The sequence below is a fragment of the Anopheles coustani genome, chromosome 3 (assembly GCF_943734705.1).
Source record: "Anopheles coustani chromosome 3, idAnoCousDA_361_x.2, whole genome shotgun sequence".
Lineage (NCBI taxonomy): Eukaryota > Metazoa > Arthropoda > Insecta > Diptera > Culicidae > Anopheles > Anopheles coustani.
The window spans coordinates 71344907-71363900 of record NC_071288.1 but is presented as its reverse complement, the minus strand read 5'-3'; the positions used below and the strand labels follow the sequence as shown (position 1 = coordinate 71363900).

General features: G+C 47.3%; 3 protein-coding genes across 3 annotated transcripts; 2 read left to right on the top strand and 1 right to left on the bottom strand.

Moving 5' to 3' along the window:
• Positions 1–1692: 1692 nt before the first annotated feature.
• LOC131266290 (uncharacterized) lies at positions 1693–14190 on the top strand. Its single transcript, XM_058268741.1, has 9 exons — positions 1693–4178; positions 6791–6942; positions 8483–9215; positions 9291–9528; positions 9589–9754; positions 9838–9981; positions 10097–10196; positions 12069–12212; positions 12556–14190. The coding sequence occupies exons 1-9, from the start codon at positions 1693–1695 to the stop codon at positions 13688–13690; spliced, it is 5298 nt and encodes a 1765-aa protein (XP_058124724.1). The 3' UTR covers positions 13691–14190.
• Positions 14191–14248: 58 nt separating this feature from the next.
• LOC131272827 (aldo-keto reductase family 1 member B1-like) lies at positions 14249–16337 on the bottom strand. The gene is made up of 3 exons (XM_058274692.1): positions 16006–16337; positions 14727–15562; positions 14249–14406 (listed from the first exon to the last, which is right to left on the bottom strand). Exons 1-3 carry the CDS (start codon positions 16078–16080, stop codon positions 14361–14363), a joined length of 957 nt encoding a protein of 318 aa, XP_058130675.1. The 5' UTR covers positions 16081–16337; the 3' UTR covers positions 14249–14360.
• A 926-nt stretch (positions 16338–17263) lies between these two features.
• Positions 17264–18547, top strand: LOC131272826 (aldo-keto reductase family 1 member B1-like). The gene is made up of 3 exons (XM_058274691.1): positions 17264–17481; positions 17545–17687; positions 17761–18547. The coding sequence occupies exons 1-3, from the start codon at positions 17404–17406 to the stop codon at positions 18497–18499; spliced, it is 960 nt and encodes a 319-aa protein (XP_058130674.1). The 5' UTR covers positions 17264–17403; the 3' UTR covers positions 18500–18547.
• Positions 18548–18994: the final 447 nt, after the last annotated feature.

Sequence of the window (18994 nt, the reverse complement as noted above, 5' to 3'; positions counted from 1 at the left end):
GGTCAAAAAGGCATTCACAGATTGTAAAATAAATAAACAGATACCGTGCCGGCAGCATGTTCGTCTCCCCGACAACTTGGGGGCCCGATCGCGTTCCGGCTGAACGGTTCGGTGCGCAACGGTGTACTCTTCACGCATCGACACTCGCATCGGAAGTAAGGGTAGCTTATACGCACACAAACACACAAACACACCCGGTCGGAGGTTATGTCCTTGCAAGATGGTGACGAACATTCCCCACACGACACGCTTCGCACCTCACACGTGCCACCAATGGAATCAACTCGTAGATAGGCTGAGGTAAATTTAATTAACACAAATTAGCGCCTCAATGGCTGCCACTACCAAGGACCTCCGGAAGAAGGGAAGGAGAGCAGGACGGGATCTAAACGCCACACGGTATTGCGGACGAAGGACAAGGCTATTTTGGGACTCAATCCCTAATCCCACCCTTGGTTGAAATTGGTTCAAGGGCAGAAACCGCGATCGTACGGTTGCAGAAAGCGGGTTAATCCCCCAAAACGTGTTCGAATGGAGACGCATGGTTGCTGACCCAAATGGAGGCGCATGGTGGCTCTCGTGGTGTGTTTCACTCGCGGTCAGACACCGTTGCATCACCAGCGATGGTTTGCACTTGACGTGCCGCAACACGGGCGTAAACAACACGGCTCTCGCGAGGCTTGAACGCCACATTTCCAACGGAAAATGGAACATGTCAAACAGCATTGCCTCACTTGAGGTCGGCTCGTGGCGTTTCGTTTTCAAACGGGCGGGAAAAAAATAAACCATTTCGAAATGTTTCAAATATTTTCTTAAGATATTTCTTGTTTGAAAATATCCCTGTCGAAAATGAACGATTCGAACGAAGTGGAGAAAAACTGGCAACATTTAAACCAATAAACACATCACTCGGTTTTGATACGTTCAAAATTCTCCACGTCCGGAAACCCGACGCCACTTTCGATGAGGGGTTAATTTTCCTTTCGGTCGATGGATCCGTCCACCAAACTTTCTATCGTAGACCGAAAATTGATTTCGTCCGCCCTCCTCGTTAGGTGAAGCTGTTTTGCTTGAAGAAAAAACCACTACCAGGGAAACTTAGACCATCGCGATGTGACGTAGAATGGTTTCTCATGAATGACCGAGGAAAGATAACTAAAACCAGGGAGAAGAACAGAGAGTATGGGGGAAAAAAAGGAAATAACTCTTGCTCGAGTGCATGGCTTTTACGAGAGACGGTGGCCATTCAATAAATGTTTCGTCACCAGAAGAAATGGAAGATGAGGTGGGAAAAAGATAAAAAAAGAAAGGATAAACACGGCACGCAATAACAAAACGCGAGCGGGTGGGATCGAATGACAAACAAGTAAAAGTGCCGCCAAAGAGGACACAGACAAGCAGACAAGCGAGTAAAGACGTATGGTAAAACCGTGGACTTTCCCAACCAAGTCGTGCGTGTGATCGAGGTGACGTCGTATTTTCCCAACGCATCGCCGAATGGGATGACAAAAAAGTAAGGGCTCTCTGTTCGTTGCAGCTCCGGTTCCGGCGACAGTCGTACGCTTGGTTCCGTCAAGGCCGGTGGAATCGTGTGATCGTGAAGGTGGAAAGAAAGTGTAGTTGAGAAAACAAACTCTTGTCCAAAAAAAAAACGTGAAGTGAGGGAAATCTCAAAGGACACGCTTGGGAAACATGTTTAGCTTCTTCAAACGCTCCAAGTCGCAGAAGGGAAAACAAAAACACGACCAGAAATTGCAACTGCCACCCGAGCAGCAGCTGCAACCAGCGTGCGGCGTGCCGGATGGTGGCAAACCTCAAGGGACGGCGCGAAAGGAGAGCACGGGAAGCGTGTGTTTAGGTGAGAACGATGGCGTGAAACCGTCGGCGGATGTGGTGGTTGCGTCGAAGGTTGCGTCCGATGCGAACGCAGGCGCAAACGGTTGGCGGCCCCCTGCCGGCGGCGACGAGGAAAAGCTAGCGCGGGCTAAAAATAATAATCCCCCCGGACCGCAGCCGGCGACAGGGAAGGATTGGTTGCCCTCGCGATGTTTGGTGAGAGGGCCGATGCTGCCGGGTGGAAGCCCCGGGGGGCTGGTGGATGTGGCACTCGAACGTGAACCACCGAGCGCTGCCAGCGTCAGTCCGAGTGGTTCAACGTGCCGGAGTGGTCGCGCACCGAACAACGACAACGACAACAACGACGGCGGCGGCGGCGGCGATCCGAACGAAACTCGTGCCGCACGGGACGACTTCCCGCCCATCGATAGCGACGAGGGCAACGAGGACGGTGCTGGTGATCGCGAATCTTCGAGCCCGATCGATGACAGCCGCCACCGGGAACGGGGCACGCAGGCAAACGCGACCAGTTCGAATCCGTACGCGCCACCGAGCGAAAGTGCAATGGCGAAAGGGAAAAACCGACGACGCTATCAGCCACAGCAGCAGCAACAGCAGCAGCAGCAGCAACAGGTGAAAACACAGCAGCAGCAGCAGCAGCATCAGCAACAGCAGCAGAATGCACTACGTCGTGGTGACTCCAGTGGTACGCCGGAGGGCAAGAAAGGCATCCCACCACCGACACATCTGTCTCTAAGCAAACCCATCGCGACCATCGTGCTGGTCGAACAGACGACAATCGAACCCCTCAACAACGGTGACGTCATCATTGAACGATCACCGAGCGAACCGCAAAAGGAGCAAGCGGTGACAGAAAAAGCCGAACCCGTGCCGAGCACTGACAGCTGCGATCGTGCAGCGAAGACACACACCGCCAATGGCGGCAACGGCGTTGGAGCGCTAGTGTTGCCAGTGTGCGCAGACTCACCACCGACGGTGACAGCTACTACCGGTGACGGTGTTGGCGGTACTAACACCAGAAGCGCTCCCGCTGTTCACGACGGAGATGCGTTATTAAATATCAAAAATATCTCGCCCACTACTACCGGCAAGCAGCAGGGTGAAGATCAAGGCGGTGTGGACGGGGTACGCGATGGTGATCATCGTGCTCGTGAGCTCGGGCTCGTGCTACACGCTGGCAGTTGCGAACCGGCCGCGAAGCCCACCATATCGAAGCAGACGACGGATGCCGTCGTTGCGAACGGTTCCGTAGAGGAAGCATTAGTAGCAGTAGTAACAGGAGAAGCAGTAGCGGATACGACCATCCAGGAAATGGGCCAACAGCCAAGTCGTGCGGAGAGCGAAGTTCAACAGCGATCCTCGGCGGTGCGAGCATCGAAGTCGATCTCCCCGCAGCGCGTTGTACCGGCGGCACCGTCACCTCCACCACGCACACCACGCCCGGTGGTGTCACCCGCCGATCTTGAGGTGATCGCACGCAACGCCACCGTCACCACCATCGAGCGCGATGCTGCTGGGGACGATACTAGCGACGATCGGGATGTCTTCTACGAGGCCAAGGAAACCCTCTCACCCCCGATCGTGCCCCCTAGTGAGCCTCGATTCGAGTCCGGTGTTGTCACCCCCGGCACACCGGAACCGATACGCGCCAGTTTGGTGCTTAAAATCGGACCTGAACCGACCGCCCAGCAGCAGCAGCAGCAGCAGCCGGTGAACGCCACTCCACGGAGAGCCGACCGGCACAAGAAGCAGGTTAGCTTCAAGCTAACACAAAACGGTAGTGACGATGTGGAAGTGACCAGTGTCGACAGCAGTGCCAGTAGTGACGAAGAAGACGGTGACAGTGACAGTGAGCGAGAGCGCGTGTGTGCAGTGCCACCGACCTCAACCCCATCCGAGTTCACTAACAGCGAGTTCACGCACCACAATCATACTGCATTTAGTGAGAGTAATAACAGCAAGCCGCCAACCACGTTTGGCATCTGTTCGTTGGGTTCGGGGGAACCGGGCGGTAATCAGAGGAATTACATTGAGTTTAAATATGATAACAGTGCACCGTCGGACACGACGGCGACCGCGGAGTCGGAGAAGAAGAGTCCGGTGAAAGATGTCCACGAGGGTGTCGGTACTACTACTCCGGGCGGAAAGGAGAAGCACCTGGTGAACGGGGAACCACAGCAGACGAGTGTCAGTGTTCTGATCGAAGATAGTGTCGCGAGCCTGCCGGATGTTGTGCAGCAGCCGACCGGCATCGAGCCGCACGGCAAGACCATCCTACCACCGACATCCTTCAGCACCGTTGAGAAGATCAACAGTGAAATGTAACTATCCTTTATATCCTCTATTCCTTAGTGTTCCTTGTCTACGTCTTTAACAATATTTTCCGCCATCATTTGTTTACCTTTGTCTAACAAAATGGTCTACAATCGCCAAAGATCTAAAACTGGTAACGAAAATATGTTTTAGTACTCCTCGATCTAAGTATCTACTACTTAATACGTCGAACTAATATCAAATAATAAATTGAGCTAAATTGGCTAATCTTTGAACAGAATTAGTTCTGGTAAGGGTAACTATAAAGAATATTTGACTAGTAATTTATAATCTGGTCAGTACATCTACGCCATTTTGTGGGACTAAAATCTTCCTTCAAAGAAAACCTTGGCGAAGGTATTTTTATAAAATCAGATGTTAATAAAAGCAATTATCCACTCACCTTTTAATCCCTTAAAAGATAAATGACGCTTCGCACTTGCTTGACGTTTTGGCCACAACAATATATCCGGTGGAACTCAGGATCGTCAACCATAATGGCGCAGCACTGACAAACGGAACGTGTCAGGCGTAGTCGTTCTGTCTAGAGCAGTAAATATTTATCACAAAACCGTCAAACGATGTTGAATTTCCTACGGCGGAAAAGTTCATTACCAGATGCCGGACGGCGATGGTGGCCAGCTGCACCATTTCTATTGTTTCCGATCGGCGTGGCGTGGTAAATCTGCGACGCATTTGATCGCCTGGTGTCAATCCGGTTATCGTCTTTGTGTGCCTGCGTGGGATTAAAAGGATTGATTAACGTACATCGCCGGAAGAGACAGAATTGGAACGTTCACATCACACCAAAATTTGGCATGGTTTGCATGCGGCACACGAAAAGAAAGCACTGAAGCGAATTGTTTATCTGCTTGCCAAAAACCTACAATGCAATGGTCGGCGCATACTGACTCACTTCCGGCCCCCGGATAATTTGATCGTGCGCAGGATTGACGTAAGTTAGGCGTGGGTTGGATGGCGCTCCGAGCAAAATCTTTTAAAAAAAGTGTCTGTTTTATGTTCCGCGAGAAGACATTTTATATATTTTTTTACGAGAATAATCATAGATCAGTGAGTCATAATTTTAAATAGAAGACTCAGCATGCAAAGAACCTAGTTCTAATCATGTAATTTTAATTTTGATTCGAGGTTTGAATTCAATTTGCAGTGCTTAGTTGAAGCTATAATTCGAACATTGGTTCGGAGTCGTTAGAAATAGAGTAGAGTACTTCAGTTTCTGATTCATGTAACTGAACGAATCTTCATAATCATGAAAGAATCTAAATCTTTGAATATTCTCTTACAAACCGTAAAGATTCATGAATGTTAGGAGGTTTGAATCTGAAAAAAAGTCGTGAACCAATTCGAATGAGTTTAGGATGAATAATTTACATAAATAAAACGAGCCAAAAAAAACCTTTAGAATTTTAAACGTATGAGTTTTCATCGCACACTCAAATAAAACCTATTAACTTTGCACATTCTATAGATACCAGGTTTTCAAACAAATGTACTATTTTTTTAACGTTCAACATAGCATCTACTAATGAGTGCAACACCGATATACGACTTAAATTATAATGTATGTTACTCTTATGATTTACTCTTGCGCTTACAATATTATGTTTACTCCACCTTGCACCCATTGATATACAAAATAGTCCATTTGCGAAGCATTTCCGTCAGTCTGAAATAAAATCGCTCATAAAATAAAGGCATTTAAATGGATCGCTTAAATGGAGCGTGTCGGTAGTAAATGCAAACCTCATTCTTCGAACGGAAACAGAAGCGTCCATCGGGAATCGCTTCTGCCGCTAGGACGTCATCAGTGAAGAGGTGCGCTAAAAATAGCAGGCAAGTGCTGAACTTGTGCATGTGTACATTGGCAGGATAATAAGTAGTAACCCGCGCTCAACAGCTTCCCCCTTCCCCCAGAGTGGCTCAAGTGCACCGAAGGTGCTTACTTAAAATTCTTTCCCAAGTGGAATGCAGACAGTTTCCACCTTGATAATCTATAATCCGCGTGAGTGCCTCGAAACGAAATCCCCGATCAGCGTCAGACTGTCTGCCAAAGAGTGCGAATTTTCATTGATGATGTTTCGTCCTACTAGCAACCATTTGTATACAACCAATTCAGCATGTTCGGGAAAGAATAAACAAAAACCGCTTCGAATGTATCGTTTATCAACACCATCACTGAAGGAAAAGTGTACACCATTAAGAGGAAGGGAAAGTAAGGTACTCAGGAAATTGAATTAAAATTGTTGAAATATGTTTACGGAGTAGAATACTGGGGAAATAAGCGGTCGTACTTTGATCAGATTCCGAAACATGTGGCAAAGTTTATTTTCACTTCACACGCTTCGGCCACGATCGTTGGATGATTGATCGGTCGGCTAGATCAGTCGGACGCATACACGTTTAAAGTGAATTTTACTGGATTTCTACGTAACGAACTTAGTTAAATTAGATTTATTGTGTTTATTTATTGATTTTAGGCGATTTATAGCTCACATAAAGTTTCATTCATCAACTCGGCGTGAAGCAAACTTAGTTGCAGAAATTAATTACTCTTTCTTTTGCTCTTGATTGGTTTTCTCTTCACTCGACCCCACAACAGGAAGGATCTGGTCAACCAGGAGTGCCGGTACAGCGCCAAACTCGAGGAGGCCGAAAAACGTGTCAACGAGGCGAACGTCAAAGTCTACGAACTGCAGCAGAAGCTCGATGCCGTCGAGCGAGACGCGTTGCTCAAGGAGTACAATGTGGAACGTAAGTATATAAAGTGGTGGTTACGTTTGCGAAGAGGGAAAAATATCGGAAGATTAACTAGACAAGCGTGTGTGACTAGGAAAGAAGGGGCACAGGTTAGGAAAAAGAAACCAACCGTAAGGGCGTGGGAGTGTCTGTACGTGACGCACTATGAAAAAAAAACGACACTGAGAACGTAAGCGTAAGAAAAATAGAATAAAATAAACAAACACGCAAAAAAATGGCGCACAAATTTAAAATTGATGAACGAACGTGTGTGGCGATGCTGTCACGCCGTGTTTATAGCACGCGCAGGTCGTTAGCTGGATGGGAATGAAAGGATGCTAGGGTAGGTCAAAAACCCCCCTTACCGGCCGTGGTCCGGCCATAGGATAATGGTGAACTTGCGAGGACGCTTCTCACGCCGAATGTCACGTACGCAAACGGAAGTTCCGCCGCGTTTATCAACCAAAGGGAGGAAGAAAATGGCTGCAGCTCGGTGCTTGGTCGATCGCATCGAGCCGACTAATTTGTCGCAAACCGCGTCATCACACCTTCCGGATACGACGATCGCTGCGCGACGCATTTTGAACGGCGAAACAGATGCGAGCTATTTTTAGTGCGCATCATTCTCGTCCCCGTAGCCAGACTCGTTTCGGTTGTATCTCTTTCCCTACAAGAATACATTAATTCACCACCATAGACTACCAGAGACTACAAGAGGCAAACCGGGCTGCAGCTTCCTTCCTACACACCGATCTTCCGCCGACGCCGACGAGACGTTCTATTGCTATTTCTGGTTGAATAAACATTCGGGCGGCACGGCTATGTCAATGTTAAGCAGAGAAAACAAGAAACGACCAAGTGACAGGTTCGAAAAAAGGGAGATCGCGACGAGCATGGGCAGAATAACACATCTTCTACCCTATATGCACTAACAAAGACTTCCTGCTGACCTTGTTGCCTTGGGAATGGGGGGGTTCTTCTGATCCCCGGTTGATCAGGCACTCCTAAATCACGCCACGGTGACACGGTTGTCCCACGACAAGAACAAGAGCGATTGAAGGTGGAACGCTGAAGGTGTTCCGATTTACTGAAGAGATTGTCGATTGGACTTTCTCCGAAACGTGGGACATGATTGACGGATGAAAGCAATGGCGTAGTTTCTGGTGTGCCAAATTTTCTACGACCTTAACATCGGTCAAGATCTGAATTGTTGATAGGATACCTACTTTACATCTTTAGGCACTAGGAGTCTATTTCAAAGAATTTTTATGTTCTTCTTAAAATTCACTTTTAACTTTACAAAATAGGTTTACTTCAATTGGAGGATGCCAAAAGTAGAAAGTTTCTAAATCCAAACAACCAATGATACTTTAACCACCGAGTTAGGTTGGTCAGATCGAAGTTGGCTTTTTAGACAGAAGTAACGGTTTGCACAGTTTTACTTGCAAAATTAATAAGCAAAGATGGGTTCCGCAAATTCGAAAAAACTTATAGAATCAGGTAGCTCGAATGGTATTTTGTTTTTTAATGTATTTTAATTTCAATATTTCCCAAGGTTTACAAGCGGAGTTGGTGGCCGCCCTTAAAGAATGCGAGGGCATACGAGCCCGGCTGACGACGCAGCAGAGCGAAATGGAAGCCATAAGGCTGCAGGCCTCCGAGCGGGAGGACGAACTGAACCTGCGATATCAAAATCTAGAGGTGGAGCACCTCGAGTTGAACGAAAAGCTGAAAGAGGTCCGTCATCTGGCGCACGATCTGAACAGTCAGCTGATCGACGCCAAATCGGAGGTGGACCGGCTGAAGGAGGAACGCCAGAAGCTGCTGGACGCGTGCACCGAGGAGCAGAAGATAATTCGCGAGACGCTGGAGGAGTCGATCCAGCAGCGGGCGCAGGTCGAGGCCAAGTGGAAGCACGACTTCGAGCAGCTGCGCAATGTGAACAACGACCGCGAGGAGCATCTGATGAAGGACTGCGAGTTCACCGTGCGGAATATGCAGAAGACGTGCAAGGAGAAGGTGGAGACGGCGGACCGGGAACGCAAGCAGGCCCTGGAGAAGGTTGGTCGGCTGGAGGAGCAGACGCGCCGGCAGAGCGACGAGATGCGGCACCTGAAGTCGGTTGAGGCGGAAGTCGAGCAGCTGCGGGGACTGACGTACGACCAGAAGGAGGCGCTGGCTAGCATGACGCGCCAGGTCGAGGGCCTCAAGGCGGAACTGGAGACGGCGTACAACCGGATCGAGGAGGAGATGGTGAAGGTGCAGCAGATCAAGAATCGCTGCGAATAGTAAGTAACTCCATCGAATCGGTCCTAGAAGCCGCAACCGGGCTAACTCTAACCTACGGATATTGAATTCCTCAGCCAACTTTGCGAGAAGGAACGGGAAGCACTGAACCGGATAGAGATTGCGCGAGGTGAAATCGCGATGCAGTGGGAGGATCGATTGCTACACGAAATGAACCGGCTGAAAGTGGAGCTCGAACAGATGCACATGGAGGAGCGCAAGTCGGCCATCGAGAAGATACAGCGTGAGACGCTGGCGGAAACCGAAGCACTGAGCCAACGGTTCAATGCGCGCGAACAACAGCTAAAGAATGAAGTAAGATCTCCTCGGTTGTTTCCAAGCTGAACGATAAATTGATATAATTTTCTTCGGCAGATTGAATCTCTTAAAGCGACCGTCGAGCAGCAGAAGTCCGCCATGGCCAATGCGCAATCGGAGGCAGACCAAAAACTAGTCCAGTCGCGGATGTACGTCGAACGTGCGGAACGTGAACACGAGCAAAAGCTGGCAAAGGAAATGGTTGAGAAAAACGAAATCATCGGTATGGAAACCAACTTTAAGTGATAAGCAACGTTTCTTCTCTTGATTTTAGTTTTTTTTTATGAACTGCCGGGTCCATTTCAGACAACCTCAAGCGTCAGTTTGAGCAGGAGAAGCTGTCGCTCGAGCAACACTTCACCGATCGCATTCAGCAGGTCCAGGAAGAATTCGCGCGCGAAATTTCAGACACTACAGAAACGATGAAAAGTGTGCACAAGAAGGAACTTGGTATGTACTTAGTTGTGGATTTTTAATAAAATTCTACAACAATAGTTTAAGAGATATTAAGGCCGGTTTTATACTTTAATATACTAAATATGAAAAATATAAACCGTGTTTTTAGAAAACCAATGGAAAGCTCTCGTCGCAGAAAAGGAGAAAGCGCTGCAGTTGATGGACAGTCGAAACCGAAACCGGCTCGAGGATGCTGAAAATAAAATCAGGTATGTCCAGCTTTCCCGTTCCTCAAAAATCCTTCGGTAGTGTGTTTTTTTGTGTTTATGTTTTGTGTGTGAAGATGTTCCCTGTGTGTTAGTGTGCCTCGTACGTTGTGTCGTAATCCTTTAGTAAGCGCTTCTGTGCGTGTCACCCAGCTGCTTCGACTCTGACCCCAGGAACAACACCACGCTGCTGACTGTGGAATCCTTCGAAGAGGGAAAGTGTTTCCCTTAATCAATCCAAACAAGTTTCCTCGTTATCCAATCATACTCGCTCTGGGATTTTTCATCCTACAAAAACTGTGAACATAGGACCCCTTCCCCCATTGCTAAAACAATGTTTGACTATCGTTGATTACCGAAAGAATCGTAAGGAGTGAAAATTTGTCCCTTCCCGAGAGGATTCCCTTGTGGCGGTTTCGGTCGGGATTGGTAGATGTTGCTAACAATAAAAGTAAAATTAAGTACTTTTAAACCAATTTAAATACAGATCAAGTGGGAGAAATAGAAATTCGGTTTGGTAGTACCTTCGTACTCATTACCATCCATGACCCATCATCGTTTGGATCACTTTCATCGCGTTCCCTTGTGATTAGTCCATCATTTTATATCCAACTATTGCCCTCGTAAACTCCCAAAAACGACGGTGTGTGCCAACTCATCTACTATTTGGCCTAAATTTGGCCCTTTCACGTCATCGTGTTAATATGCTGTGTTGTTCTATTTTCTCTTTTTTTCTTCTTTTTTCTTCTCTTTTTATTTAATTTGCTTTTCCCTTGTTTGCTACTACTACTGTACACGATGTTTTCGGTAATGAACGATATGTAAAAACAAATTCCCATTGTAATTGGACATTCCAAAAAATATGTACCACTTAATAATTTCTTTTTAAACGATCGTTGTGGTTATGATAGACCTTCCCTTGAGTGCAATGGCGCTACGGCAAAGGAGACCGATAAGGCCGTGCAGGCTTCACATAATCCTATGATACAATTAATTCTGCTAGTGGTGCAATTGGTAAAAGGAGCGTATCCGTTAATACCCTCGATGGTATTCTACCAGCAGACACATTCCTTACCGTTGGCATCGGTCGTGCTGTTGCTTACCTTTGCACTGATCGTTTACTGTCAGCTGAGGATAATCAGTCAGTAGTGCGAGAACGAGAATTTAATCCTCTTAGGGGACCATATGATAACTCCAGCTAAATCCCCTTGAATTCCCTAAAACATTTATTGGCATTTGTCCTGCACCGAAACCGCGTTGTGATTTATCTACTCCATTTGTTCCGTATGCCGTGCCATACACTGCCATTAAATTAGCATTTACCTGTGTTTGTTTTTGAGTACCCGTTCGTTGTACCTAGCGAACTATGCTGTATGTTTTCTCTATCCTGTGTATGCACAACGGCTGTTACAGTGTGACGAATATTTTTAACGAATAAAGAAACGATGATATCGAATCAATTTTTTGCTCATGGAAATGCAGAAAAAGACACGTAAAAAAGCTTCCCCCAAAACCACAGATCACATGAGCACTTCCATTCAAATAAACACACAATTACACACAAAACTTTCCATCCTTTTACCATTATCTCACTTTTGATTACTTTCCCGCTATTAATTAAATTCATCCGTTTGTTCATGCCTTCGCCTTATGGATACAAATTTACGCGTTGTTATCATTCGATCGTGATTTTGATTTCGTTCCGTTCCAAAATCCTTTTTCTTTCTTTCTTTTTTTTGTGCTTTCGTATCCCATTATTTTTTTCGTTTTCCGTTATGGTGTTCCAAAAAACTTCATAACCGAACACTCTGTCGTTTCGCTTCCATTACTCGAAAACCTCCCTCCCAACTGCCATTCCCCATTCCCCCCCAACAGAGACCTCACGACCGGCCATCAGCGGCAGCTCAAGGATCTGCAGGAGGAGCACAGCTTCGTGGTGCACAGTCTGGAGTCGCGGGACACGAAGAACGCGCAAGAAATTCAAACGCTGCATAAAAAGTGCCGCTGCCTAACGAATCTGTAAGTTGTGTTCCATTTGTCGTCGGTGTGCCATCTTTCACTTACCGTGCTAGTCGTTCACCTCGTTTCACCGTAGTTGTAGAACGCTCATCCGCTTCAGGAACCATACACGTTATCTGTACATATATTCGATCACCGTTTCGGTGCCACCGGACTCTCACGTATTTCGCTGCACGGCTCATTCATGACAACACCACACTACGTTAGAAGCTCTTGTTCTGGAAGCACGATAGTATTACTACAGCCTTACAGGTGGACGTAGACAATTAGGACTTATTTACCGGGCACAGTTTAACTGCGAAATGCCAATAAGCCTCATAATAATTATGCAATAATCTTTCAGTTTCGAGGAGATGCGTTTGCGCTACGAACGTCGCGAATCTCGACCGGAAGATCTGCAGCAGATAGAGGAACTGAAGCGGGTCATAGACTCGCAGGACAGAGACCTACGCCTGTTGACGGAAACCTTGCGAGAACTTCAGCTCGAGCAGATGCAAAAGCAACGCCAGCAACCGCCTCAAGCCCAGCAACAGCAGCAGCAGCCACCTCCTCCACCACGTCGTTCGAAACCGAACCGTGGGAAACAATCGAAGCAACAGCAGCAACAGAATAGGCAGCAACAGCACAAACAACAACAGCAGCAGAAAAACGCGCGCCCACCACATCCACCACCGGAACCGGAACCTGTACAGCCCGAAGCAGACGAGCAGGAGGATGAGAGCCATGAGGTAGAGGAGGTGGTGGGATATGGGCAGCCGTCGGCTCCACACGGTGCACCGCAAGTAGTACTCATTCCACCACCTCAGTTTATACCCCCCGGTATGATGCACCGAACGATGTGTGACGTGATCTACGAGGAAAACGAAGCGGACATCCTGCGCGAGGAGGAAGAAGCACAGTTGAACGCTGGTGAAGGAGAACAAGAAGAAGGAGAAGAGGAGGAGAGTGATGATGAAGAGGCAAGTGATGTGCAACACGAGGACGGTGTGGAGCAAAAGGAGCCGGAAGTGGTGATTGTCGATGTTCCCGAGTCAGCCATTCAGACGGAAGACCGGGTAATTCAGTCGACAGCACCAACCATAATTGAAGAGATGGATCCGATGCCGGAACAGAGAGCAGATCTCGTCGGTGACGGAATCCCACCGTTTACGGTAGTACCGATCGAAACGATCGACAATGCGACGAGTGCGCGCCCGAGAGCATCATCGACGCCGAGGATTGTCATCACGGTCGACGACACGGAAAAGGAAACGGGTGAGTCCGGTGATGGGACGGGCACGACGGTGGTAGAAATAACGGAGGAACCCGCGACCTGCGTCACTCCCGTCATCGAGTTGCCGGCCGTGTTTGCCAAAATCTATCCCTCCGAGCTGCCTACCCAGGCGGCCGCGGGCGATAATGCGCAAATGGCAACCCATTCCGAGCCGGAGATGACCGTGATTCGAACGTCCGAGGGACACGGTGAGGGCTCGGCGTAGGACCCCCCATCGTTAAATGTATTATTCTTTTCGACGAATAAACGTATCCTTATACACTTATTGATCGTAGAGCTAAGGAGACACTCCAATTCTTTTGCCCCTATAATGCTGGGGGCAACTAGAAGCGCTAGTATCAGTGATACCCGTCCAAGGGATGGTGGTTCCAGCCGGCATCCGGAACTGGTTCTGGAACCGGACATATTCGGAAAAGCAGAGATATTGCTATTGATATCCTGCTCATTTTGTTTCTCGAATCGAAAAAATCGAATACGGAAGGACGCCGTTACCTGTTGTACTCTCAACGTCTTTACAGTAATATTATTTGCCATTCTGTTACTTATTCTTAGTATTTATGATTATATATTGCCACTTTCTCCTTCCGGTACTGTGCATATATAAGCTAGTTAACTGCTACCAAATGTATGTCCCCATTGGGACGCGTTCGCGGAGAGGCGAAATAATCGATTTGTTGTTGAACCGTTGACAAAGGAGAAATATAAGCGAAAGATGTAAACAAAATACAGAGAGTGGATTTAAATGCATTAAATGTTCATCGTCCGAACTAAGAAGCTCTATTATTATTATTTCAAACGTTTGATAGATGATTTATTGGAAACGATTGTTCACATAGTGCTGTGCAATTAATCAATAAGAAAACATTAAAATGAAATTAGAACTCGTCGTTCTCGAAGGGGTGATGCGGATGTCCGGCAGCGCTGAGAAGAAAAGAAAGAAATCGGGAAATCAAATCTAAAGTTCACTGGGTCAATCGCATTATCATCCGGAAGAGTTGAACGGGTAGTAACAAAATTAAACTAAATTGGTACTTAATCATCCCATTAACAAAATTAGGGGTAATTTTTAGTTCCGCATGGCGTACAGGCGGGGGAGATAAGGAAGCATGTAGCGTAAAGCACAGATTGGACAAAGAAAAAGAAACTAAGTTCAAGGCCATCTACTTTTACTGTCATGAGACAGTTGAAAAAAGAGTGACTAACAAGCCCTAACCCTAGGAAAATTAGCAAACACTGCTTACCTTGTGATCGGAACAAGTCGTCCATTGCAGTCGAACGAATCGATCAGCGCCACATCCTCCTTGGTCAGCTCGAAATCGAACACATCGAAGTTGGACGCAATGCGCGACTTGGTGACCGATTTCGGAATGACAACGTGGCCCCGCTGGATCTGGTAGCGGATGAGAATCTGAGCCGGCGTTTTGCCGTACTTCTTCGCCACCTCTACCAGCTTGGGATCCTCCATCAGCTGCGGATCGTCCGGCTTCGCCCACGGACGGTTCGGCGAGCCGAGCGGACTGTACGCAGTAATGACGAGTCCCCGCTCGGCGCAGAACGGCGACAGCTTGCTCTGGGTAAGGTACGGATGGCACTCGACCTGGTTCGTCACGGGCTTGATAGTGGCGGCCGCCAGCACTCGCTCCACCTGCTTCGAGTTGAAGTTCGAAATACCGATGCTTTTGACTAACCCGAGACCGACCAGCTTCTCCAACGCCTTGTACGTATCGACGTAGTCGACATCCGAGTAGGCCGTCTTGCCGTTGGCATCCTGCGGGAACAGCTCACCGTCTTCACGGTACGCCATCGGCCAGTGGATGAGGTACAGGTCGATGTAGTTCAACCGGAGGTTCTTCAGCGTCGTGCGACACGCTCCCTCGACCAGATCCGGCCGGTGGAACGTGTTCCACAGCTTGCTGGTAATGAACAGATCCTCCCGCTTCACGACACCCTCGTCGATCTTGGCCTTCACGCCCTCGCCCACCTCGTGCTCGTTCTGGTAAACGTGGGCACAATCGATATGTCGGTAGCCGATGTCGATGGCATCCTTTACCGCCTGGGCAACCTCACCGGGAGGAGACTGGAAATAAAAAAAAAATAAAAAAACACATGATTAGTCTAATTTCTACGATGCACTTGTGTGCTAGTGACGTGTTCCATTTGTTTTTTTCTATTTCTAAACACTCGATGTTGTTGTTTGAACAAGCGCGAAACAGAGACCGACGCTATTGCAATGAATAATAACAAATTATCTCAAGCCCGGAAGTTGTCTGTTTGCCGTCCTTGGTTGACCTACCCTTCAAGGTCCCACCGGACGCCAAGCGTAATGCAATCGGATGCTAGTGCACACTACCTTTTCGATAAATAATATAAACACGAGTGTGGAATTGCCAATGGACAATTGCAAGTCATTCTAGATTGTCTCCTACTTGAGGGAAGTTTGCACACTGCGGGGAGGTTTTCAATTATGCAATGAAATCGATGAAACGAGAATGTTCGGCTGGAAGCACCGCGCATACTTACACCCCAGGTTCCCAGGCCGAGTGCCGGAATGGACAGCCCATTGTTGAACGTGATGCGTGGAACCTTCGATGCCATGATGTGATGTTTTTTTAAGCAAAAAGGGTAGCAAACTTTGTTGGGAGCTCACAAACAACGAACTGGGCGGTAACGAACGTAAGCGAACTGTTCACTTTGGCGCACGGAGCAAGACTGGTGTAGACCGGCCAACCGGAGGACAAGTTATAAAGTGTAGAGCTTATCTCGGCTGATAATGGGCGCGATATGTAATGCTCGTTTTACCAGGCGCAGCCGGCGTAGAACATTCCCACTCGGCGGAGGGAATATGTTTGCGTGTACGACGCGGAACCGGCAAAATAAAACTAAGACGCCGGGATTAGAAGTTGTCAATTCAACAAAGTCAATGTCAAAATTCAAATTTTTTTGAATTGCAGATTTTTTTTTATTTTTTCCAGTTTAACAGTTTTATCAATTTCCTGGTTACTTTTCACGATCTCTTTGAGCCGTTTACTTGCTGCTTGACAATTTCCATCTAGGATTCAAGATCATGTCGTGATAAGATTGAGTAAAACTTCTAGCACGATCTAAAAAAAGATAGTTAAATAACATCATCGCTGCAGGTTGGTGGTCGGATAAAGTGGTGCACTATCGTATATTTTCCCAGTCTGATAAGCGCAACCTGGGGCGATCTATCTCATTGATGATAAGCCAACCGACGATCCTATTACCGGTCGTAAGCTCTACATTTGTTGCGTGTGTGGTGAAATAAGTGAAGGGCTAAATTCGAGCATGATGTACATAATTGGTGTTTAGTTATCTATCTTACAATCAAGGAAATCCATCCCAATCGTATAGGGAAGGTTTCGTTTGTTAACGAACTTCCCGATTTAGATAGAATAGCGGTTTAGTTTTTCTCCGTGTTTTATGTCATCAACTGACAGGAACAGTAACGGGAAACAAGTAGCCGCGTGGATGACAAGCTAATCACGTGTACGGTTTTTTTTAATTTAATTTTTTTAGAAGGAAGAAGCCTATTTCAGCTTGACCAAATGCTTAAATGAAGCTATGATTTAAATCTTTTTGCATTTCTATAATCTTAAATAATATAAAAATTATTAAACAAATTAATTATTGTTACAACTTTCCTCTCCTCTCTTCGTACAAAATGTACAGATTTCTCTCTTCTAATAAATTACTAAGCAAATACTAACGTTTACTAATACAAACGCTGCGACTATTTATACAGCGGCGGACCGTTCGAGCGATTATTTAGCGCTTTCTGCCTCAGCCCAATCTAGTGCGCGTATCGCTTCGGCATTTGGAAAACAGATCTGCTTGCTATCAGCTGTTTTAAGAGTTTTCTACGTCTGGTGAAACGAATATTTGGCAAATTGTACTGCAATGGCCTGCACAGTGGTTCCGAACGCGATCTTCAAGAATGGTAACAGTATCCCCATGATCGGCTTGGGCACCTGGAATGTAAGTGTACTGAAGTCGTAGAAAACAAGCAAACGTTGCGATGACCTTCCATCACCTCCGTAGTCACCTCCGGGACAAGTTGCGCAAGCTGTGAAGGATGCGATCGACATCGGGTACCGGCACATCGACTGTGCCCACGTCTACCAAAATGAGCATGAAGTCGGAGAAGGGATTGCAGCCAAAATTGCCGAGGGCGTCGTGAAACGGTAGGTACTAGTTTATTTTCGACGCACATTCGACCATTTGCATGACCCCATGTTGGTTCCCCCTCTTTCGCAGCGAGGATATTTTTGTGACGAGCAAACTGTGGAACACCTTTCACCGGCCGGATCTGGTCGAAGGAGCGTGCCGGACGACGCTGAAAAACCTCAAGCTGGATTATCTCGATCTGTACCTCATTCACTGGCCCGTCGGCTACAAGGAAGGACCCGAGCTGTTTCCCATGGGCCCGGACGGTAAGACGTTCGAGTTTTCCGATGCCGACTACGTCGACACCTGGCCCGAGATGGAGAAACTCGTCGATGGGGGTCTGGTGCGCAATATCGGTTTGTCCAATTTCAACACGAAGCAGGTTCAGCGTGTGTTGAACGTGGCCCGGATCGCACCGGTCACGAATCAAATCGAGTGTCACCCCTATCTGCACCAGTCGAAGATAACGACGTTCTGCGCTGCACAGGGCCTAATCACGACCGCTTACAGTCCTCTTGGTTCGCCGGCCCGACCCTGGGTGAAGGCAGACGATCCGGTCCTGTTGGATGACGCCACGGTCGCACAGCTGGCCAAAAAGTACGGTAAATCACCGGCACAGATTTTGATTCGCTACCAGATTCAGCTGGGCCACGTGGTGATCCCGAAGTCGGTGACCAAGGAGCGCATTGCGTCGAATTTCGATGTTTTTGGGTTCCAGCTGGAGAACGGCGACGTGCAGCTGCTAGCAGGACTGGAGCGAAATGGTCGTATCTGTCCGGAAACGAGCGCTTTCGGGCATCCGCACCATCCGTTCGAAAAGGAGGAATAATTTGTCATAACTTTTAATCGTAAAAATAAAATATTCAATAAAAATTCAATAAAATGTCATATTTGAGTCCATGCATTGCTCCTATTTTTAAATTCTGTTTTTATAACTATATATACAGATTTCCTTGTTGGTTTTAGGGAGATAAGGGTCATAATGCCAACAACACCTTCAGCAATCAATAATACTAAGATAGCGTCCGATTTCGGTCATGCCCTCAAGATCATTCCATAAATAAACCGCTAGCGATAATGCTGAATGATTGTCGGTTTTGTACCTAGGGCTCTAATGAAAGCCAAGAGATGTGATAATGACCTACAAACATGTGATAAATACTATACCCCTTGTTAGCTTCACGAAAGAGGATGACGAAAGCAACCTTCATTAGGATCTCCTCGGAAAATATAATATCCGATCTCTAAAGAAGCTGAACGTGGCTAAAGCGATCAAATACAAGAAACAACTATTTCCATATCAACGATAAGAGAAAGATCGTTG